This window comes from Heterocephalus glaber, unplaced genomic scaffold (assembly GCF_053883595.1).
Source record: "Heterocephalus glaber isolate CG9 unplaced genomic scaffold, H.glaber_assembly_v1.0 deba00001744, whole genome shotgun sequence".
In the NCBI taxonomy this organism is placed as follows: Eukaryota; Metazoa; Chordata; class Mammalia; order Rodentia; family Bathyergidae; genus Heterocephalus; species Heterocephalus glaber.
Genome location: NW_028258450.1, coordinates 96,767 through 120,350, shown reverse-complemented (window position 1 = coordinate 120,350; position 23,584 = coordinate 96,767). Strand labels below are relative to the sequence as shown.

At 42.7% G+C, this 23,584-nt stretch overlaps 2 protein-coding genes across 2 annotated transcripts in view; one reads left to right on the top strand and one right to left on the bottom strand.

Annotated features, from left to right (window-relative positions):
* Positions 1 to 398: 398 nt before the first annotated feature.
* LOC101715735 (RNA-binding motif protein, X-linked 2-like) lies at positions 399 to 5,236 on the bottom strand. The gene is given in 4 exon segments (XM_087200582.1): positions 399 to 604; positions 607 to 1,467; positions 2,579 to 2,595; positions 5,130 to 5,236. Coding segments are annotated over 4 exon segments (1,191 nt in total).
* A 4,069-nt stretch (positions 5,237 to 9,305) lies between these two features.
* The window catches only part of LOC101711936 (cytochrome P450 2B4), a 30,288-nt gene continuing 16,009 nt past the window's right edge, over positions 9,306 to 23,584 (top strand). The window contains 8 exon segments of the mRNA XM_021251737.2: positions 9,306 to 9,476; positions 15,832 to 15,994; positions 16,139 to 16,288; positions 17,748 to 17,908; positions 18,414 to 18,590; positions 19,206 to 19,347; positions 20,586 to 20,803; positions 21,062 to 21,203. Of these exon segments, the coding sequence (XP_021107396.2) occupies positions 9,306 to 9,476; positions 15,832 to 15,994; positions 16,139 to 16,288; positions 17,748 to 17,908; positions 18,414 to 18,590; positions 19,206 to 19,347; positions 20,586 to 20,803; positions 21,062 to 21,203 (1,324 nt within the window).

The window sequence follows — 23,584 nt, the reverse complement described above, 5'->3', positions numbered from 1 at the left end:
CTGGATTTTTCCCTTTCCTGCAATTTCATCTCAAATTGGGGTCTATGGGTTCAAGGGCCGTATTTATGAACCAAAATTTAGGACACATACACTAAAGTTACCGGTATATTCCCAGGGCTCATGCTAAAAAATCCAGGATACCTGGCTGTTGAAACTATAGCCCTCTCAATGAATCTTGCAAGAGATTAAAAGAATTCATTCCCAGAGATTTTATATACAGAAATATTAACAGCAGAATTGAATTTTGTTACTTTTTTTTTTCAGTACTGGGGATCGAACTCAGGACCTTGTGCTTGCAAGGCAGGCTCGGTGCCACTGAGCTGAATCTCTGGCACAAATTTCATTACATTTTTAAAACACAGTTTATTTTTAAATCAACTGGGCAGACAGAGGAGATTTCAGTGACGCCTGAGGTCACTAGGATTAAAGGATCCCCACTCCTGGGAGCGACGGGCCTTTTTATGCCTATAGGATTTATCTCGGCTCCTACTTCTACTTCTATGACTCCGCCCTTCAGAATGCCCGCTACGCCGGCTAGAATGTGTATCTGAGCTGCGCCCTCTGTCTGGATCCTTGTTCTTGTCTTCTCTCCCTTCCTGTTTGAGGGCTTGTGCTCATACTTGAGTTTCTCCTTCTTTGGATCCTTCTCTGGGTCCTCTCCTCCACCACGGCATGAGGACCTGACCTCAGGGGAGCCTGGGTAGTGTTTCCTCCCCTCTCTGGACTCGGGCTTCTGAACCCTCTCCGATTTCTTGCTGCTATGCTTCTTCGGACCAGGGTCATCCTTTTCCTTTATCATCTTGCTTCTGGGAGGTGAAGAAGAAGATGGCTGCTCTGCCTGTACCTCCTGGTCAGTCTTCTCTTTGTCTTTCTTTTTTTTCTTTTTTTCTTTTTTATCTTTTCTGTGACTTTTTGTAGGTCTGTCATCTTCAGAGCCTTCAGATGAACTCGGAGGGAGGGTGTTAGCCCCACAGCCCTTCTCCTGGAGCTGTCTGGTCACATCATCCATTTCATCTGACTCCTTAGGAGCCCGATAGTTAGACACATGATCCACACGGATAGTTCTCCCTTTGATCTTAATTCCATTAAAATTGTCAACAGCCAGAATTGTGCTCCTCTGGTCTTCATAGCAGAGGAAACAGAATCCTTTGGATTTCCTGGTCTTCTTGTCTCGCACAAGATTAATATTAACAACCTCCCCATACCTTCCTGGGAGTTCCAGTCTGTTCTAGTTTAGACTCAGGCAAAACAAGGTGTGTAAGAAGACACAGATGAAGTCCCCTTCAGTCAGTTCATAAGGAAGCCCTCCCAGAAAGATCCAGGCGCTGTCCTTGTACTCTGAATGCCAGGATACCTTCTCGGCCACCCCAAGCTGGATCTCTCGCTCATTCAGCTCCTTGATCAGCTTCACCTTAGTCAAAGGGCTGTGGGGCGGGGGTGGGAGGGGAGTGGACAAGTAAGATAGGCCTGCCCAAGGTAAGGGGAAGCGAAATTAGGGAAGGAGACGCTCTAGTCTCCAGGCGGCTGCCTTCCCTGGCCGGGTAGGCACTCTACCACCCAAACCCGAGTGGGCCACCCCCTGCGGCCCACTCCCCCTTCCTCAGCGGCAAACTGAAACCTTACTTCATTTTCCGGCTAGTTCGTGCTCCTCACTCATACCTTGCATATTCTTTTGTTCCTATTTCCCTCCCCTCCCTTTGAGCCCCTCCCCACTTTATTTACAAAAGCCGTGTTTCATTTTTTTCCTTCCATTCTTTTTATTTCTTGTCCCTTTTTTTCTTTTGCCCTTTTCTCTTAAATATCATGTCTTTGAAATTTACTGCGAACTTTTGCAATTATAGCATATTTACCATAGGGACCCTAAAGTTTCTTCAGAAATCTTTGATTTGGACCTAGATTTTTATGAAATTTACCACTGAAAAAGATAATTCACATATCTAAAATGTTTCCAAACCTACATAAAAGTTTTCCAATAGCTGAATTGAATATCAACTTTTAAAGATAAAATTAAAGTTAAAATTTGATTTAGCTGGGCATGGTGTGCATATCTAGAATCCTAGCACTTAGAAGACTGAGGGAAGAGGATCACCATGAGTTCAAGGCCAGCCTGAACTACATAGCAAGACCCTGTCTCAAAACAGAACAGAACAAAACAAAACACACACACCAAAAAACCCCAAAAAATTCAATTGGTCACACCACAAGTGCTTAATAGCCACATGTGGCAATTAGTTAGCATATCAGACAAATATATCTCTAGCCCACTGTGTGACCTTGAGTGAGACTCTCAACTTCTCTGGGCTTCACTCTCTCCATCTAGAAAATGGGGGAGGATGATAACACCTCCTTCAAAGTGTGAGGATTCTGTGCAAAGTACTTCATGCCTGTCCACCAGGAAGTCTCAGGCTGGAATGAAGACCCATTCTCAGTGTCAGATGACCCAGCAGATCAGGAGCCAGGTCCTGAGATCAGGAAGGTCTGTGATGTCGCCACTCCAAGGTCAGAAAAGTGCAGGTTCCACCTCTAAAAGATTGTGTTTCTCTGTCCCATCCTCTTGGATCAGTGGAATATGACTCACCTGTCCAGGTCAGAGTCCTGGGTTAACCAAGAGTTTGCTTAACATGGCAATAATGAGGCTCACCTCATTCCCTTTAAAGAGAGGGAGGTGTCTTTAAAAAGAGAGAGTTCAAAAAGTAAGAGAGAGATCAAAACTGGTATGGTGGGACACACTGGTAATCTCAGCACTTTAGGATACTGAGGGAGGAAGATTGCAAATTGAAGCCCAGCCTGGGCAACTTTGTGACCTAACAAGACCCTGTAGCAAAATAAAAGATAAAAAAGGGCTGAGGATGTAACTAGGTGGGAAGGCTCTGGATTCAATCCCTAATACCAAAAAATAAATAAATAAAATGGTTGAAATCCAGGCCAGGCCACTACAGATGGACATGGGAAGTGCCATTCTCTTATGTGCCAGATCTATACTGCTCCTCCCATGAGCTCTATAGCTGTGGGCTCACAGTGAGTGTAGAGACAGACTACATGGGACCACAATAAAAGTGGGCCCATTTGCTGTGGTGTAAATGTCCTCTCCAAAGCACATGTTGGCTTTTAATGGCCATTGGAACAGTCTTAAGAGATTGGAACTACGGTGTTACCTCAGTCATGAACTTAATTTGTTCTATGATTTTGGAAAAGATGGCCATGTTTGTGTTTGTGTGGGAAAGAGGGCCATAATTGTGTTTGTTACCTGATGCAGAGTTTGCAGACAGAAACAAAATTTTGCCAAACACTTCTGTTTGAGAACCAAATAGTTTGCAAACAAAAGCTTTTATGAACCAAGGTACCAATCTATCTACAGCATCCCATCCTTGTCCATGAGGGGTACATTCCAAGGCTCTTTGTGGAAACCTGAAACTTTGGACAGTACTGAACCCTGTATGTACTATATTTTTTCTAATATACATATACATATATATATCACTGTAGAATAACATTTAACTTATAAGTTAGACACATCCAGAGATTAATAAAAATTATAATAAATAGAACAGTTATGTCAATGTAATGTACTAAGTTAAATTAGTATGTTCTCTGAAAATATCTTATGGTACTGTGCTTACCTTCTTCTCCACGTCATGATATGATGTGATCCAATCCCTACCTGATCAGATGAGGTGACATGAATGATATAGAAATTGTGATGCACCGTGGGGCTCCTATTGACCTGACAACACACCAGAAAGAAGATTGTCTGTTTTGGGTGATCCTAGATTGTTGGGCCATGACGATGTTGGTGTGTAAGGGTTGGGGGAATGGATATCACTGCCTTGCAGTAGGTCCCAGCCTCCTGTGAGCCACCACAGCACTGGGTAAAGGTTAAAGAATAGACAGAATGAGACCTATAGTGAAGCTGAGTCTTGGGACCTAGTCAGTGCTACTTATGGCAACAAAGACAAAAACCCCCGACCACATCCAGCATTTATTGAATACAATGGGGAGAAGAAATAGGAGCCCGGGAGCTTTGAAATCATCTAGTGAATTACTGCTGAACACCTGGCAGGATGGCACAAGGCAGGGCTGATAGGGAGTAAGCACATCTTATCTGCTTATCTTGCTACAGTTAAAGAAACCAGTTCTGGGAACAGGCACAATTAGCAAGCAAGCCACAAGGTCAGTCAAAAGCGATAATGCAGGGAAAAGGATTTTAATTAGGGTCACATTGACCTCGCCTGCAAGTAATTCACGAGGGCCCTTCCACTTCACAGACCAGGACTTAGGCCTAAGTGACAGCAATTAGCGAAGGAGCAATACTAGCCCAACTCTGCTAGCTGACAAGCCCATTTGAGTCATGCAGGACTTCAGTCTGACTCCTGATATAAAACAGTATAGCCAAATTAGGGATGGCAAGAAGCACGTGCCACATATAGCCCTCTAGGACTGGGTAGGGATGTCACCAACATTGGTGGTTACACATCAGGTGCAGACAATGTTGGTAGTAGAGGGTCTGTGATAGTTGAAAGTTCTTTTTTTCTCTCTTTTTTGAAAGAACTTTTGGAAAAACATTGTAATCAAAACTCATCTCAAGGATGGGGATTTACCTCAGTGGCCCTGTGCCTGCCTAGCAACTGCAAGGGCCTGAATTCAATCCCTGGTACCAGAAAAACAAAAAGTTGTCTCCTCTTCAACTCATCAGAGTGTATCTGCACATGTTGTCATCCTTCAGTGACTGGCTAGGTGGCTTTAATGCTGTGTTCCATTAGCATCATATTCCATAATTTTGTCCTTCAATACCTGTGTACTTTGCAACACTCTGCAAATTTCAGTAATGTCTCTATTGCTGGCTTTGCTTCAGGTTCTTTGTCTTCTTCTTCTTTGGCAGATGGTTTCTTTTTTTAAATTTTATTGGTACATTTTAGGCATACAATATAATGACATTCACCATTGGAAACTTGTACCTTTACATAATATATCTTGGTTCTTATTTTTTCCCCATTCCCCTGCCTTCCCTTCCACCCCTCCACCACTCCCTATTTACAAAGACTTGGTTTCCATTTTTTCATTTTCTCATATTAATTCCATTCCCTTCTTTCCTTTCCACAATCCCTTCCACTTCCTCTCCCCCTTTGGACCTTTCCAATTCCTTATTTGTTAACACTTCTTGACAGCCTTCAATATGTCCTTCCTCTTCTTCATCAAGCATGTTGACAAATCCTTCTCCACCAATATGTCTTGTCATCTTGCCATTTCTAGATTTTTCTGTCCAAACTGACTCCTGACTCTGTAAACATCCCTGACTTGCAGCTAATGGTTTGGTGTCACTCATTTCAGGGGATCCATTGTTGAACTGCTCTTATTGCCACTATGCTTTCTGGTGCAACAGGGTGCCTTCCACCTATGAGTTTAATGCCTCTCCCATCTTCATTAAGCACCTATCATACACTGTGGAGAATATGTTTTGCATTTTGAGGTCCAATGGCAAACCTGGCGTGAATTTCCTTTTCTTTCTGTACTGTTTCATAGATAGAACATTCAGTTTTACCATAGATCTTAGCAACTTCACCATATGATTTTTTTCCCTTTACTCTTCCTCCTTCTTTTTCCTCCTCTTTGCCCTCCTCTCCTTTCTCTTCCTCCCCCTTACTTCTTTGCTGATTAAACCTGGGGAACCTCTACACTGAGCTACATCCCCAACCCTTTTTAAAATTGTGAGATAGGGTCTCACTTAATTGCCCTGGCAGGGCTCAAATCTCTGACACTCTTGTCTCAATTTCCCTTAGTGCTGGGATTACAGAAATGCACCACCACATCCCCTTTCCCTTTTTTTCTTAAGTTGAGACTGTTTCTCTTTGGCATATCTGAATTGCCAGCATCAATGCTCTTATACTTTGGGACCATTATTCAGCAAAACATGTGTTACTCAAACACAACTGTCATAGTGCAACAGGTACTCTAATAACCAACATGGCTGCTAAGGGGCAGATAGCACATACAGTGCAGCTAAAGGGGTGATTCATGTCCTGGGTGGGATGATGTGGGATTTCAGCACACTATTCAGAAGGTGAACAATTTTTAAATTTATTATTATTGTTTTTGTATGGGAGATTAAACCCAGGGCTTTTCAACTGAGCAATACTCTCAGCCTCTGTATTTTTTTCAGTTTTGGACCGTGTCTTGCTAATTTTCCCAGACTGAGCTTGAAATTGCAATCCTTCTGCCTCAGCTTCCCAGAGTGCAGAGATTACAGGAATGTACCTCCTTGCCAAGCTTGACATTTATGAATTTTTTATTTCTGAAATTTCCCATTTAGTCTGCTGCCATACCACCCTGCATATGCCCAATCTTGTCTGAAATTTGACATTTAATAATTTTGGACTGCAGCTGAGCATAAAGCACTGAAACCTTGGGAAGAGGTGACTACTGTATTTTGGAAGTAGATAAAATTGTTATGATTTCACAGGCTCATGGCTGGAAGGAATTTGCCTCACAATGAATCATGTCTTGGGTCTAGTTTACATCTGATTATGATGAAACTTTTGATAGTCAAATGGCTTTGGACTTTTGAGTTTTGGGTTAGCCCCATATGGTGGTACATCCCTGTACTTACAGCAACTCAAGAGGCTAAGACAGGAGGATCAAAGTTCAAGGACTTCCTGGGCATTGTCTCAAAATATAAAAGCACAGGGATGTAGCTCAGTGATGAAGCACTTGCCTACCATGTGTGAGGCTCTGGGTTCACTTGCCAACACCTCAAAAAAAATCTTTTGGGCTACTGGGAAAAATGAACATGTTTCATATGTGAAGACATGACTTTTAGGGAGCTAGGGGAAAATGTTGTGGTGTGAATGTCCCCTCCAAAACTCATGTTCAAATGTAATTCACATTGTAACAATATTAAGAGGCAAGGCTTTTTTCAATTCTTATTTTTTAATTAGTATGTTTGCAGTACATAATGATTACATTCTTTGTGGGAAATTGGTACACAAACACGACACATCTTAATTCTTTCATTCCCTTCCCCTCTCCTCCATCCTTCTCTTTGTCCCCTTTATCTTTGTAAAAGATCTGCTTTCATAGTTCCTATTATCTATGTTCTATTTTGTTTTCTTTGTTTATATTATGGGTTTTTCATATAAAAGAAATAATATGATATTTAAGATTGTGTGTTCAATTTATTTTACTTAGCATTGTGGTTTCACACTGCATCCATTTTCCTACAAATAACTCAAGTTTATCCTTCTTTATGGCAGAGTGGTACTCCATTGCATATTAATGCCACAATTTTTTTCCATTACTCTGTTGATGGATATATGTGCTGTTTCCAAGATTTAACTATTTTGAAATGTGCTGCTATAAACATGGGTATGCACATATCACTGTAATATGAGGTCTTTAACTCTTTACAGAAGATACCTAGAAGGGTAACAGCTGGGTCTAATAGAATTTCCAGTTTTAATTCTTTGAAGAATCTCCATGATTTCCATTGTGGTTTCATTAGTTCACAATCCCATAAGAGATGAAATTTTTTTATAAAAGAGTTGATTAGGTAATGAGGGCTCTGCTTTCCTGAATGGATGATCATCATGGGAGTGAGACAATTGGGGAGAGAGTCTGACATCTCCCTTCTCCCATCTCCCTGACTTAGACCTTCTCCGTGCTTTTCAGCAATGCTATGATGCAGCACAAAGGCCCTCACTGGATGCCATTGCACACACTTGGACTTCTCCACCTCCAGAACCATGAGCTGAATGAATTTCAGTTCATTATCAATCACCCACTCTCTGGTATTCTGTTACAGCACACAACACACTGAAACACAGTGGACTTCAGAATCTAAAGGGGAAACAGACACTGAGTCAGAGAGAGTGAGAGAGACAGAGAGAGACAGAGAGAGAGAGAGAGAGAGAGAGAGAGAATTCCTGCACTATGCACACAGCCAGGTACTTGGTGTGAACCACCTAGCACTAATGGGAGTAATCAGAGACCAAGAGGATCAACTCCACCTCCACTGCTGGGTATCACCAGCCCTGAATCTCTCATCCCCCCCCCTCTGCTTTCTCACCACTCCCACCTGTGGCTATCAGAGAAGGGAGTGGGAGGGTAACTGGAGAAGTGGACTCTGGACTTCTGCAGACCTTACAGAGACTGGCTGGGAGTTGCACACATATACCAGCACAAGTGCAGCCAGCACATGCAGACTCACCAGCAGGCGTGGAAGTTCCTACAATGTCCACTGTTCCAGAAATCTCAGAAAGAAATACACAGAGACACAGAATTCAGGTAAAATAATAAAAGTTCTACTTGCAAGCCGCCAGGACCACCACAAACCAGTCTGGTCAGTATCTGCATGCCCCTTTGTTCAGCATTTCCTTTTTGTACCCTTTTTAGCCATTATCTCATCCCTAGTGGTCTTTGATATATAAATACAATTCCAGTTCCTATTTACAAGTCACAAACACAAGATAGGCACACATATACATTGTAAATTCACCCAGGCATTGCAACGTTGTTAGGTTAATGAAGTTACTGGTTAAAGAGTCAGGTAAGTGTCACCTTAAAGTCGCCTTAAACAACAAGAGTTATGGGAAAAGGAAATCTTAAAGGAACACATTACATATTTTTCTTCTACAACTACCTTAATATTTGATCTATTAAGTTATCTAAAACTTTTCCCTATCACCACTACTCAAATGCCAACACACCTTCACATGTGAAAGGAAATCAGTACACACGTGCCCCACACATGCAAGAATATACCCAGGACCACCCTTGGACTGATTCACAGACACACATAACAGCACATTCACACTGACATATAAAATAGGCCCTCATACATAAAAAATATATAGGCATACATAGCGTCAAGCTGACCTGGACAGACTAAACTAAAGAGACAAAAGCACACTCACAATATTGACAACACATGCACTGAGCACACAGACACACACTTGTGCACCCTGGCATCTCTTTCACAGCATCCATGCCAGTGTCTAAGCATAGGCTAAAGGGCTTGGAGTAAGCAGTTACTAGGCTGCCCAGAGAGGAAGTATGGGTGCCTCATAACTCTCTTTTTTTTTCTTTGGTACCGAGGATCAAACTCGGGTCCTTGTGCTTATGCAACAGGCAGTGAAACCACTGAGCTAAATCCCCAGCCCCTCCTAACTCTGTTTTTAAGATTACATTCCTGGATAAAGATGAGACAGGAGGTAGGGCTTGGATGCAGTTGCATAACTGGGCGAGGACACAGGCTGAGGATAAAAGGTTCAGCTCCAGGCTACAGAGGGGTGGACAGCAGTCAGAACAGGAACATGGAACTCAGTGTCCTCTTGCTCCTCACTCTCCTCATGGGCCTCTTGGTTCTCCTGTTCAGGGGCCACCCAAAGACCCATGGCCACCTCCCACCAGGCCCACGACCTCTACCCTTCCTGGGGAACCTTTTGCAGATGAACAGAAAAGGCCTGGTCAAATCCATCCTGCAGGTGAGACACAAATGGACAGGGCCCAGGGTGGGCTGCAAGAGCAAAGTCTCCTTTCTGGCTGTGGGTGGGTGGAGAAGATCAGTGTGTAAAGGATGTGATCCTGGCTTCTGGTGGATGGTGGTCAGATTGCCACAGGTGTCCTGTCTTTGATGGAACTGTGTAGGGCACTGTCCATGGTCGGGGGGGCGGAGAGCATACAGAACTGTCAGGGTGAGAGCCTCAGGTGTAGATTTCACTCTCCTCTGACCCATCCTGTGTGTCTGCCTAAAAGAGAGAGAAAGGGCTGTGTCACCAGTCCAAAAGTTTTTCCCTCTGTCAGCAGAGAGAACAAACATTGGCCTGAGTCACTTCACAGACAAACAGGAGGAAAGGGGAGTAAACAAAGGCAGCAAGGAGTGCTTATCAGGGAGGGGAGAGGAAGGGGAAGTAAACAGGGTCAAGATGTGATGTGTCATGCACCAGTTCCCCATGAGGAACACATTTATCATGTATCAGAAGTATACTAATAAGGCCAGGAATGGTGGCACATATCTCTAATCCCAGCACTCAGAATGATGAGGCAGAAGGATTGTCATGAATTCGAGGCCAGCTTGGCCTACACAGTGAGGATAAGACCAGCCTAAAGTACATAGTGAGACCCTGTCTCAAAAATAAAATACTAACAAAAATAGGGGGAAATCTTCATTTCTTCATGGATAGAATTCATTCATAGGATTAAAACTTTTAATAATAAATTGTAATAAAAATTCTAATGAATAAGAAATTCATTGACAGAATAGAATCAGGCTCCTTCATTACATGGTAAATGTTCAGTATGAAAATTTTTATTATACTTGAGCAATTTCAGATGACAATAAAGGCATATAATGCAAAAAAAAGTAGAAGGGTTATCAAGCAATTACTAGGCTCTGTGCCACTGCTTTGCACATATGATCTCAGGTTTCAGGATCTAGTTTTATTGTGTGTTTATTTGCAGTAGTGGAGATGGAACCCTCGGCCTCTGCCCTGAATTACATCCCCAACCCTTTTGCATTTTGAAATAGATTCTTGGTACATTGCCTTGGCTGGCCTCGACTGTGCAGTTCACCTTTCTGAGCCCTGAGAGTGGCCAGGATTGCAGAGCTCTGCTACCAGACCAGACTAATCATCTACTTAACTATTAATAATTCATCAGCATCAACTGCAGTGGGAGAGATGGAGCACTGACAGCAATGCCCTGCTCCTCGTCTTCTGCTCCCTGCTGTGGAGACCACACTCTGGGAACCCTAGGATTCTTAGCCCTTTCCTATCAACAGTGGTTTTTTTTCTGATCAATGATTTATTTATTGATAATATTGTCTCTTTATTTTTAGTTTTTGGTTGCAGGGATGGTGCTGGGGACAGAATCCTGGGTGGTAGAGAACACAGGAGAGGAAATTGGAGTTTTACGATCATTCCAAGTCCTAGAAAGGGTTGATGTAGGAAGTAGGACTTAGACGCTTAAAGACTGGGAGAGTGAGGAGGAGTGTGGAGAAGAAGGCATTCTTGATGGGTACTGGGTAAAGGTGAGGATGGAGGCCCAGGTGAATGGAGAGCATGGCATGCACAGCAGAGAGCAGGCACTGCACTGTGGTACCAACATGAGGAACTGGCTGAAGTGAAGAGGAGCAGTAGGCAATAAAGTGGTCCACCCTAGTAGCAAAATGGAGGCTCTTGGCAACTTACCCTGTTTTCTGTTGCTATGAGAAATAATTGAGGCTGGGACTTTATTAAGCTATTTATTTTTTGCCCTTAAATTCTTTTATTGGTACATTTTAGGTATACAATACATTTGCATCTATCATTGCATGCTTGTACCTGTGCATGGTGTATCTTGGTTTTTATTCTTTTCCCCATTACCTGTGTGCCCTTCACCCCTTCCCCCATAAAGAGATTTATTTAGCTTTATTTAGAGGCTGACAATTCAAGACCAGGCAGTACCAGGTGTTCAGCCTCTGGTGACAGCTTCCTTAGCTGTGTCACCTTATGTTAGAAGAGGAGAAAGGGAACCTCCAACATCCAAAAGGGTCCAAGCAGGCCAGGGAATTAGCTCAGGGCCAGGGATTTAGCTCAGTGGTGCCACTGCCTGCCCCACAAGCACAAGGACCTGAGTTTGATCCCCAGTACCAAAAAAAAAGGGGTGTCCAAGCATGTGAGGTGGCCCTAGTTTGTAACAATCTGGTTTCTCAAGAACTAGCTCTTTCTGAAAGACCAGCATTAACCTGTTCTAAGGGTGCTGCCCACATGATTTAATTACCTTCCATAGGCCCCACCTTTCAGAGGCTCCACCTCCTCTTAACGTAGCCATGTAGGGAATCAAAACCCCAACATATAAAACCGTGGGGGACTCACACAAAGCATATCCAAACTACACACATGAAGCAGGCAAGAGAGAGAGAGAGGTAACTGGTCCAGATAGAAGACTGAATGTGACGGTTTTGTGATCCCCTGAAACAACCAGCATGGGTCTCCCAGGCACCTCAGGTGGGAAGTCTGGAGCTTGGCTCACATATAGGCGCTGCTGGGCACTTTGGTGAGGTCCAGCTCAACTCCAAGGTGCTTAACTCACCAGCCTGGGATGTGCAGACCTGCATCTCAGAATACTGCCTGGAGGCTTTAGTTTGTGGCTCAGGAAGCCTAGGCCTGCTCTCCTAGGCAGCTGTGGTGTCTGGAAGGTGGCTGTGTGAACTTTTGTCCAAATGTGAGTGTTACCAAGATTAAAGACACAGCACCAGTCAAAAGTCCAAGGTCTGGAAGCTCGCTGTAGAGTGTCCAGTGCGAGTCTGCATTAGAAGACTGAAGAAACTGGAGACTGATTTCCAAAGGCATTGGCGAAGACTGTAGCTCTCCTGAAACAGGGACCCTTCTTTCTTCTTTCCTTTTTATTTTGTCCACACTACAAGCCGATTGGCTGGATAGTTCTTCCTCCCTCAGTTTGCTGGCCTACCTGTCAGTCACCCACATACACACCCAGAACCCTGCTTTCTTAATCAGCTAGGCAGTTCCAACTCAATTCAATTGACCAACGTGCCACAGTTAAAGGCGGTAAGTAGGATGAAATTCAGTTGGTCCAGGGCAGAAGAACAAAGACAGCCTACAGTGTCTAATAACTCTTCACATTTGGATTGTACAATCAACTTTCTACAATTTCATAAAAATGTTTTAAAATTTCTAGTCAAGCCTAAGGTTGATGCTACTATAAAATGAGATTTTTTTGAGACTTAGGAATGGTTCTGGGTATTTTTTCATGTTGGAAGAATATAAATAATTTTGGACCAAGGGTAAGTGTTTGACTCTTGGGAATTAAAGGTGGCCATGAATTCTTTAAAAATATAAAATTTCTAACCAAATTAAAATTTTATGTATTAAAATGATGTTCTTTTTGGTATCATTTCAGTATTATTAAAAAACTCAACTTTTGAGCTCCTAAAATGAGGGGAGAAGTGTTCCTTCTTTTTTCTGCTTTAATTGTTTGATATAATTTATCAGGTAAAATATTTATGAGCCTGCTGTTGTCATATAGGTAGGTTTCCAAGCTAGGAATATACTTTCTTCAATAGGTGCTATTCAAATTTTATATTTCCTCCAGAGTTAGTTTCATTAATTTGTCTTCCAAGGTATTTCTTAGAAGTTGTCGAATTTATTTCAAAAAAGATTTTTGTAATATGCTTTCTATATTCTTTTGAATTCTGTAAAATCTGTGGTAATGTCTCCTAGATCTTAATATTATAATTTTAAAAATGTATAACTGATATTGTGTAACAGGAAGAAAAGGTCTAAAAGAGCAGGGGAATTGGGAGGGGTAGGGGAAGGGAAAAAAGGAATAGGAAAAAATATGAGAAGAGGAAAAAAATGGCAACAAGGTCCTTGCAAATAGGGAGGGGTGGAGGGGGTGAAGGGAGGGCAAGGGAAGGGGCAAAAAATAAGAACCAAGAGACTCATGTAAAGGTACAAGATCCCAGTGATGAATGTAACTGTATTTTATACCTAAAATGTACCAATAAAGTTAATGGGGAAAGAAAAAAAAAAACTCAACTTTAGGGTCAGGAATTTAGCTCAGTAGTAACTCCACCTGCCTTGCAAGCACAAGTTCTCAAGTTTGATCCCCAATACAAAAAAAAGAGCAAAATCAAAACTAAAAAAACAAACAAAAAAATCCCCAAAATACAAAAAAAAAACCTTTATTTTTTGATATTTCTTCTCTTTCTTTTGCTTTTCCTTTGAGCCTCCCTGTTTCATCTATTCCTTCACATCTCTGCTGTGGTGCAGACTCACCTGGAACTCACTATGTAGCCCAGGCTTGGCTCAGATTCACAGCAATTCTCCTGCCTCAGCCTCTCAAGTACTGGACTACAGGTGTGCAGCACCACACTCAGCATTGTCCATTCTTCCTTGCAGCAAATGTTTTTGTTTCCTTGCAGGAAAAGCTTGGGGCAAAGTGAGATCCTTTATGGATTCTCCCTTGGCTAGTGGTCAGTGCCTCAGCCTCATTGTTGAGGTTTCTTAGATGTACAGGTAAGGATCATTTCTACTGAGAAGTCTTTCTTGATCCTCAGATATGGTCAAGTCCCCTCCATACACTCTTTTTTTTTTTTTTTTTTTTTTTGAAACAGGGTCTCCCTATGTAGCTAATGCTGGACTTACACTCATGGCCATTCTGCTGCCTCAGCCTCCTAGTGCTGGAATTACAGGTGTGTGCCACCTTGCCCCAATGCCAACATAAGCTCCTGTGAATCACTTGCCTCTCCTTGTTGACAATGTAACATTTACCCAAGCACAGTGCTGAACATAGTGCCTGGCTCACAGCAAGGGCTCAGTGAATATGCACACACAGGTTGGCAAAAGAGCAAGTAAATAGAGGCACCAAGGGAAGCTCAGCAGGATTTTTGTTGGCCAGGGCCTGGGAAAGGCTGCCTGGCTCTGAGGGCCATAGACCCAGTGCATTTCCCCCTCAATAGAGTTTTATTGCATGCTTGGAGGCCCCAAGTGTAAAGTTTTTCATTTTAGTTGCTTTTCATATATCACATACACACTATATTGTTTTCCTTGCTGGATTTTGCATTTACTTGGGACCACTCACCCCTTTCTTCTTTCCTATTTCTCCCTTCCAGAATGGAAATGGCTATCCCATGCATATCTCAACATTGTATTAAGTTCACAGCTCAAGGAGAATTTGTCTTGGGAGAAGTCATGCCTTGGTTCCATGGATGAGACTCCTGATTTTTGAGTTGATGCTGGAATGGGTTAAGACTTTTGGTGGTATTTGGGTGGAATAAATATATTTTGCATGTAAGAAAGACAGGAATATGGGGTGCCAGGGGTCCAAAGTTATAGTCTGAATATGTCCCTTGAAGTTCATGCATTAGAAACTTAATTCCAGTGCAACAGGGATGAGAGGTGAGACGTTTGAGAGGTGATTAGGTCATGAGAGCTGTACCTTATGAGTGGATTAACGTGATTATTGCTTGAGTGGGTTTGCCATAAAAGTGAATTTTGTTCCCTTTCTTCTGTGCATGCTTCTGTGCTCTTTTTGTGTGTGTGTGAACAAGTGCACATTATTACTGAGCAAGTATTTGGTGGTGAAGTTGCTGAGTATGCCTATGTTTAGATTTAATAAATAGAGCTGGTCTTCGATATCTGTGGGATCTACCTCAGCTTCGGATTGAAAATACTTGAGAAAATTGTGCTTGTATTGAACATGTACAGACTATTTGCATGCTATTAATCACTAAACAATAGAGTACAACTTTTTATATAGCATTCCTATTGTATTAGATAAAAGTACATTAGAGATGGTTTGAAGTATACAGGAGGAAGGACACAGGTTACATGCAAATACTATCAAGGAAGGCCTGAGATGTGGTCCCTGTAGATGCTGAGGGTTGACTGTCCTGTCTAGCAGATTTCCATGGAGCTGTACTGAGTAGATTTTTCAAATTTCATGATCAGGGGTAGAGGGCTATAACTTTCCCTTCCTCTCTGCCAAAAGAGTAAGTCATTGTTGTTCTCCCGGGAAATTATTTAGTATCAGAATGCAGGTGGAAGTTAAGACAAAATGATTCTTTTGGTTGAGATGGCAGGGAGATGTGCCCAACTCCAGGGTACAGGTTAAGAAGAGATTAGCAATATTCAACCAGCTGTACTAGGGGCAGAGCCTGGCTGGGTCACAGGTTAACCCTTTAGTTGCTGGGTTGTGGGAATGAAGCAAGGCAGCTGAGGAACAAATAAAGGTCCTAGAGTTGGCATCTAATTACAATGTGTATTTAAGTGTTTCAGTGGTTTGACAACTGGTGTGAATACTGACTGATAGTGACCCTGGCATGGCTATGCTTGGCAGCTCTGAGAGAAATATGGAGATGTCTTCACTGTGTACCTGGGGCAGAAGTCCGTGGTCATGCTGTGTGGGCCAGAGACCATACGGGAGGCCCTGGTGGACCAAGCTGAGGCTTTCTCTGGCCGGGGGACAATTGCTTCCACAGAGGCTATCTTCCAGGGATACGGTGAGGATCTCAAAGGCACTGGGGTGGGGCAGGATGGAGGATGGGACATGGAGAAGATGAGTGTAAGATAGGAGGAAAAACATGGGGAGGGATCCTACCTTCTTGAACTTCCTCTGCATCCCATGCTGCCTCTAAAACCACTAGGTTTGAACTTTGCCAATGGGGAACGCTGGAATGTCCTTCGGAGATTCACTTTGGCCACCATGAGGGACTTTGGGATGGGAAAGTGGAGCATGGAGGAGCGGATTCAGGAGGAGGCTCAGTGTCTGGTGGAGGAGCTGCGGAAATCCCAGGGTGAGTCTTGAGGCATGGAGTGGGTAGAAAAGAAAGACAAACATACAGAGAGGGGGTAGGGTGCACAGCAATAGAAACACAGAGAGGTACACATAGGCAGGGAAAGGTAGAAATAGAGACAGACAGAGTGATAAGGACAGAAAGAGATGGAATAGAAGTGAACAGAGACAAGCAGCAGAGCAACACAGATAGACAGGGAAGGAACCGTGAGGTTTACAGTGTCCAAGAACAACTCAGAGAAAGAGGCTGAGCGACTGATGCTATTCATTTGTGTCCAGAGAAATCAATTCATGGGTTAACTGCATGCATCAAAAGCAAAGACAAGCCTCCTGTAAAATAAAGCAAAGGGAAAGGGAGGAACAGCAGATGTGAAAATAGTGAACTGTGTTTTCCCACCCTTGGTGAAGTGCTGATGAGCAGGCAGTGAGGAAAGAGGCCAATTGGCACTCAGCTCTTGGGGAAGATTTTCAGTTCCTTTTGGATCCTTTGTGACAGGGATGTAGAGGTGACTGTGCTCCTTGTTAGCACCTCCTTGGTCAGCATCCTTTCATTCATATCCGGTCTGCGTCATGTCTGGAGAGTCTGAAGCTAGGGAGAAGCCATAGGGACAGAGAGACTGAGAAGAAAGACGGAGGCAGAATAACATGGAGACAGAGATGGGGAAAGAGGAAGAGATGGACATGGGCCAAGCAGACAGAAGGAAAAGAGAGACAAGAGAGTAAAGGAGACTCAGAGTGGCAGAATGAAATAAAGACAGAGAAAAACTGAGACAGAAAATTAGAGCGACAGAGAGACAAGGCTCAGGCAAAGGTCTGCAAAGGAATGACAGTAGACAGACATGAGAGACCCAGAGATACAGAGAGAGAGACGGAGAGAGAGAGAGACCTGCGTGATGTTCTCAGGCTCAGAGCCTCCCTCCTTCTTGCCCAAACCCTGGAGGAAAGAGAAGAGGTGAAGGGGAGTGACAGATAGGAATGAAGTGATGAGGTGATCAGGCTTTTAAATTTGCACATGCTATTGATTGGAAATGGCTCCACCCCCCTCTGTCCTGGGGATTAATTTTACTCCCTTACAGAGTGGGAGCTGGGACCAGGGTGAGATGAAAGGTAGGGACCAACTGCCCTGGCTCTGTCTCTGGGCTGCCAGGTCTGAATCCTTGCCCCTGTGTTAACTTGGTCAAATCATTTAACCATTAATCATTCATCCATCTATAAAATGGGGGGGGGTGTAATAATAGAACTATATCTTCCTTACAATGCTGTGGAGGAAATTAAGTTAAAATAACACATGAAGTGCATAGAATACAGCCTGGCACATAGTACAGGCCACTGAGTGTCAACATTTATTGCTATTTTTATGTTTTATTACTAAGCAATGGCAGTCACAGAGACAGGGTAGCATCCAAATGCTCCCCAGCCTCTTGAGTCTGTGTCCTGTGAACTGCTGCCTTTCCTCCTAGGAGGCCTTGTAGACCCATTGTTCCTCTTCCAGTCTGCCACTGCCAACATCATCTGCTCCATTGTCTTTGGCAAACGCTTTGACTACAAAGACCGCCAGTTCCTGAGGCTGCTAGACCTCATCTATCAGTCCTTTGCACTCATCAGCTCCTTTTCCAGCCAGGTCAGAGGAGGGAGCAGGAGGGTGGGGGTGAAGGGAGCAGCCAGGGCAGGGGGGAATAATGGCCTGCTTTGGGGAGCCCAGAAATACACTTAGGGCTGGAAGAAGGGTGGAGACAGCACAGAGGGACAGGGACACTGAGAACTGAAGTGTAGGAGAGACAGTGAGAGGGACCAAGAACCTGAGAAAAAGGAAGAGAAGTGAGGGGGCTGCAGAATAAAGTGGGAGAGACCATGAAGATGAATACTTGAGAAAGAGAAGGGAGGAAAAGAGAGAAGACAGAGAAAAGGAAAAAATGATAGAGATAGATTCTGGGAGACAGAATGTTGTGTGTGTGTGCACGCGCGGGTGCGCGCTCATAAGTAAGAAGGAAAGAGGTGGACTCAGAGGATAGAGAGACAGAGGGATAGAGATTCCTCATGGAGGTTTGGGGCCCAGGACAGCTTCCCAGCTCTCTGATCTGCTAATGGAGCCCCAGGTGGGCCTCACTGCCTCTTCTTTCTTGCAGATGTTTGAGCTCTTCCCCAGCATCCTGAAACACTTTCCTGGCACCCACAGGGAAATCTCCAAAGTTTCACAGGAAATCATCACTTTCATTGGCCACAGTGTGGAGAAACACCAGGAAACCCTGGACCCCAGTGCTCCCAGAGACTTCATTGATGCCTACCTGCTCCGCATGGAGAAAGTGAGATCTGGGAGAGGGGAAGGGACAGGAGGGGAGGAGGGAGAGGTGAGCAGAAGGAAAGGAAAAAACTAGGAGAGGAGAAGAGGGGAAGGAAGAGGATTGGGAGGAGGGAATATGGAAGGGAAGAGAGGAGAAGCAGAAGCTAAAGGAAGAGAAAGTGGAAGGGAGGAGAAGTTAGGAAGGAGAAACTGAAATGGGGAGGGAAAAGGAGAAGAGGTAAGGGCTGGTGGAGGAAGAAAATCAGGGGAAAAGACCAAAGAGTAAAAAATAAATAAATAAAAAATTTTTCAAAGACCAAAAAGTAATAAGTGAAAGAAACCCACAGAGGAAGAAAGAGAATGGGGAGATCAAAAGTGAGAAACAAGCCAAAGAGATAAAAAGAAGTGGAAACAGAGCCATGTGGACTAAAGAAAAGCAGAGGGTGGGGAAACAGAGAGAGAGAGAGAGAGAGAGAGAGAGAGAGAGAGAGAGCCAGGTGAAGGACAGAGATGTGCAAAGCAGCCAGATACCTGAGTCACAAAAATATAGGGCGGGTGCTCAGAAGGACAAGAGACCCTTCTGCAATAAGGCTTTGGTCTTCCCTGACCCTCTCCTCTCTCCTTGCTCTGGACCTAGGACAAGTCTGACCCCCACACTGAGTTCCACCACAAGAACCTCGTCCTGACCTCACTTTCACTGTTCTTTGCTGGCACGGAGACCACCAGCACAACTCTCCGCTATGGCTTCCTGTTTCTGCTCAAATATCCCCATGTTGCAGGTGGGTGAGGGACGGGCAGTTGGGAAGGTCTTGTGACCCCCTTTTGGGCAGCAGTGGTAGGGTGTGGGGACCTCATGGACAAGAGGCAACACTGGATACTTATGCCAGGAACTCTACAGGCTTTGCACTAGCTCCCGACTAAACCAATCCTGGGGAAGTACAGGTGAACAATCAACAGATTGTTTTTTCACTGCTTTCTCCCATCACATGTAAAAATTGAATGATTCATCCAGCCATCCATCTGTTTATTAATTCACCCGTGTACTTACTGATCCTTTTATCTATGATTCATCAAAGAACATACACTTTCATCCATTTACTTGTATTGATTCAAGAGCTGACTCTTTGAATATTAATAGTTCAATGAACTAGTTGTCATGGATTCATTGGCTCATTAAACCATTATTCATTAGCTCATTAAATTATGCATCTATCAATCCATCTATCTCTGAACTAGGTTTTATTCATTAATCAGCAGTCTTTTAGTTTATGCTTCATTTATCCATCATTCCTTCATTTATTCAGATAATAACTCATTTATTCATGCCTGATTTATTTATCACTCAAGCCTTCCATCCATTTATTTACTCATATTTTCACTGCTTCATTCATTCATATATTCCTTGATAAAGCTACCATTCATGTGATTATTGATAAATTGAGTTTATTGATTTGTCTCTGAACCATTTATTAATAGGTTAATTGATCTATATATGATTGGTTTATTGAATATATACATCCATTCACTGATTTGTTCATCTCATTCATTCACCAGTGTTCATTTATTGATTTAGCCATTGATTGGTAGATAGATTGATGGATTCATTTTATCATCCAGTTTTTCATGGATTAATTTATTGATTTATTCCACTGTTATAGTTGTTAGGACCTAGGAGTGACCATTTGCATGCCTAATAAGTACTAGTTCACATCTTATTCATTTTAGAGGAGGAGTTTTGGAGTACTTAATATAAAACTCCATGCAAACTTATGGTGTGTGTGTGTGTGTGTGTGTTTACCTGCGAAAGTGTAGAGATAATTTGCAACATTCACTAGATTTTAAAGGGTGAGCATTCTTGTTGATTTTTCCCTCTTTCCCTGAGCCACAGCTGATTGCTTCGAGGGTATGAATGGTATAATCCCTTTCTGTAGGGCTTTTCTGGCTCATTGATCCAAAGAAAACAAGAGCATTGCTCAAGTCTTGTGATGTGGGGTTCATTGTCTCCTTTTCTGGGCAGAGAGGGTCCATAAGGAAATTGAACAGGTGATTGGCTCACACCGCCAGCGAGCCTTGGATGACCGAACCAAGATGCCATACACTGAGGCAGTCATCTGTGAGATTCAGAGATTTGCAGATCTGGTACCTATTGGTTTGCCCCACGTGGTCACCAAAGACATTCACTTCCGAGGGTTCATCATCCCCAAGATGAGCCTAGCTGGGCTCCCACATCTTTGTGTGAGCCTCTTTGGTTTTCTAAACCCCCATCTCAACCTCTTGTTGGTTTCTCAACAGGGAAAGCTTGTTTCATCTTTCTTTTGTTTTATCTATGTATTTATGTTTTTGCCTGTGGAAGGCAGGGAATAGCAATAACTTTTATTTTTTGGTAGCGAAGATTGAACTCGGGACCTCGAGGTTGTGAGGCAGGTGGCAGAACCTCTGAGCTATATCCCTATCCCAATAGCAATAATTTTTGATCCTGTAACCTTTCCTCAGAACACTGAAATATTCCCAATCCTGACCACTGCTCTCCATGACCCACGTCACTTTGAAAAACCAGACACCTTCAACCCTGATCATTTTCTGGATGCCAAGGAGGCACTGAAGAAGAGTGAAGCTTTTATGCCCTTCTCCATAGGTAAGTTGATCTATTACCCATCTCCCAGACAATAGAGGGTGCTTCCCTTTCTGTCCTTGTGAGAAAGGATGGCAAGCACTTGTTTACTGAGCTCTTTAGTATATTCCACTTGCTTTAACCCAACTACCCTAGTCCAGCCTCACTATAGCCCTTGAGGAGACTTGAGTGTGATATTGTGTCCTAAAGACACATCTTGAAAAGCAGAACCTTGGCAAGTACACAATTTCTAAACCCAATGGACATAGCAATGTACACCTGTAATCTCAGCTACTTGACAGGCTGAGGCAGGAGGATTATAAGTCCAAGACCAGCCTGGGCAACTTACCAAGTCCCTGTCTCAAAACAAAATAAAAAGGGGCTAGTGATGTCACATCATGGTTGACTGCTGGCCTAGCATGCATAAAGACCTGGATTCAACTCTCAGTACTGAAAAGTATTCTAAGATAAAAACATATGTGTCTCCCATTTGAGTGAGGCAAAGTACAAACAAAGAGCAAAACAAAAGATGGATAGAAGAAAACAGAGGATAGATCTCTTGGAAATGGGAAGGTGTATAGCAGACCAAGGGCAAAGGGAAATATGAGGGGAAGGGAAAATAAGTAGAATAAAAATATGCCATGTATAAGAACCTAATAATTTCAATAACCTGAATGAATGTAAACATTATAGGTCATAAAAATGAGATATGATTAATAATATCAAGAAGAACAAAAATGGGGAAGGAAGAGGGACAGAGATGGGAGGGAAGGAGAAGAGGATGGAAAAAAGAACAAAGCTATACTATGTACACCTATTCACTCCTCAAGATGATAGTAAACTGCGTGTACTACAAACATGTACTAATAAAAACAGAAAACTAAACAAAACAAAAGAACAATAGTAGCAAGCAAACCTCGTCTATTGGCATTACTCTGAAGCCAGTACTCTATTGGAGGCTAAAGGTAATGCATTAAGCAAATCACATAGTGTCTGACCCAGAAAATGTAAAGTGCAGTAGGAGAGATGGAGATTCATCAAATAGTCACAAATGATGATATAATTAAAAGACGTAATGCCCATCTTATGCTTAGGATTTCCTGGGACAATGTAAATTCTTACAGGGGCAATACTATTATTTGTCATAACAAGTGCTCTAAAGGTGGCTTTGGGAACAACAAAATAGGAAATACTAACTAATTTTGGTGTGTTGATGAAGGAACGCTTATCTAAGAAACTGGCTTCTAGGCTGAAACCTCATGTGTGAGTCTTGATCAGCCACTGGGAAGAGCATTCCAGGCAGAGGTAACAGCCAAGGCCCAGAGACTGAAGGTGCAGTCTTCATGGTGCATTTGAGAAAGTAAAAAGCTCTGGTGTATAGCTTAGGAAAGGAGAGTAGATGAAGAGCTCAGTTGGGCAGGGCCTACAAGGCTGGAGGAGGAGATTGGATTTACCCTGGAGCACTGAAGAGCTGGGGAAGGTCTTCACACATTCATTTGTCCAAGTTCTCATTTTGTACTCTGGCTTATTTTGTTTTGTTTTGTTTTGTTTAACTGAGGAAACACAATTCATATTTATTTGTGCTACCATCTGGGCCACCAGGTGTCCAATATTATTTAAGTGGAAATCTTTCCAAGTAAATTTAAATTCAGCACTAGGCAGTAAAACAATACTGAAACCACAATAGAGCTGAAAACCAGTTTACTTCTCAGTCTTTTCTTGCATGAACCTTACTTCCTTCCAGTTATGTTGGCAAAGATTGCTGGCTGAAGACATTTTTATTTTAACAGCACTCCATAGCACACCAATAAAGAATGAGGGCATCCATACAGCTATAAAATATATCTATTTGGGCCAGGGAGTTAGCTCAGTGGCACTGTACCTGCCTTGCAAGCAAGCACAAGGTCCTGAGTTTGATTCCCAGTACCAAAAAAAGAAAAAATATATCTATATATATATATTTCATCATGCATACAGCCAACATATAGCTCTTGATTTTCTATTTCCTATAATTTAACTTCCTGTACACTTTAAAAATATTTATTGAACTTCAAAGGTTTTCTTTTTGGAAGAAAACTATGACTCACAATATGTTATCTGACTAAATATAATAAGAAATGACTTTGTTGCAGATGAGTTATAATTTATGTCCCTCATTCTCGCCAAAGTTAGCAGCTTGACTGCTAAGACTTAATATCTTAATTCAGACTTAATATCTGAATCATGCAAAATCAAAGAAACCAGAGAATCTCTTTAGTTATCTTTCCTCCAACTTTTGAATACAAAATTTTTTAGATCTGCATCTTCACAGTAATGTTTTATATGTATTTTTTAAAGCTTACCTGGTTTTTATTCTTCTTTTAATATTTATACTTATACTCTTTAATCTTCAGAGCTAGACATTG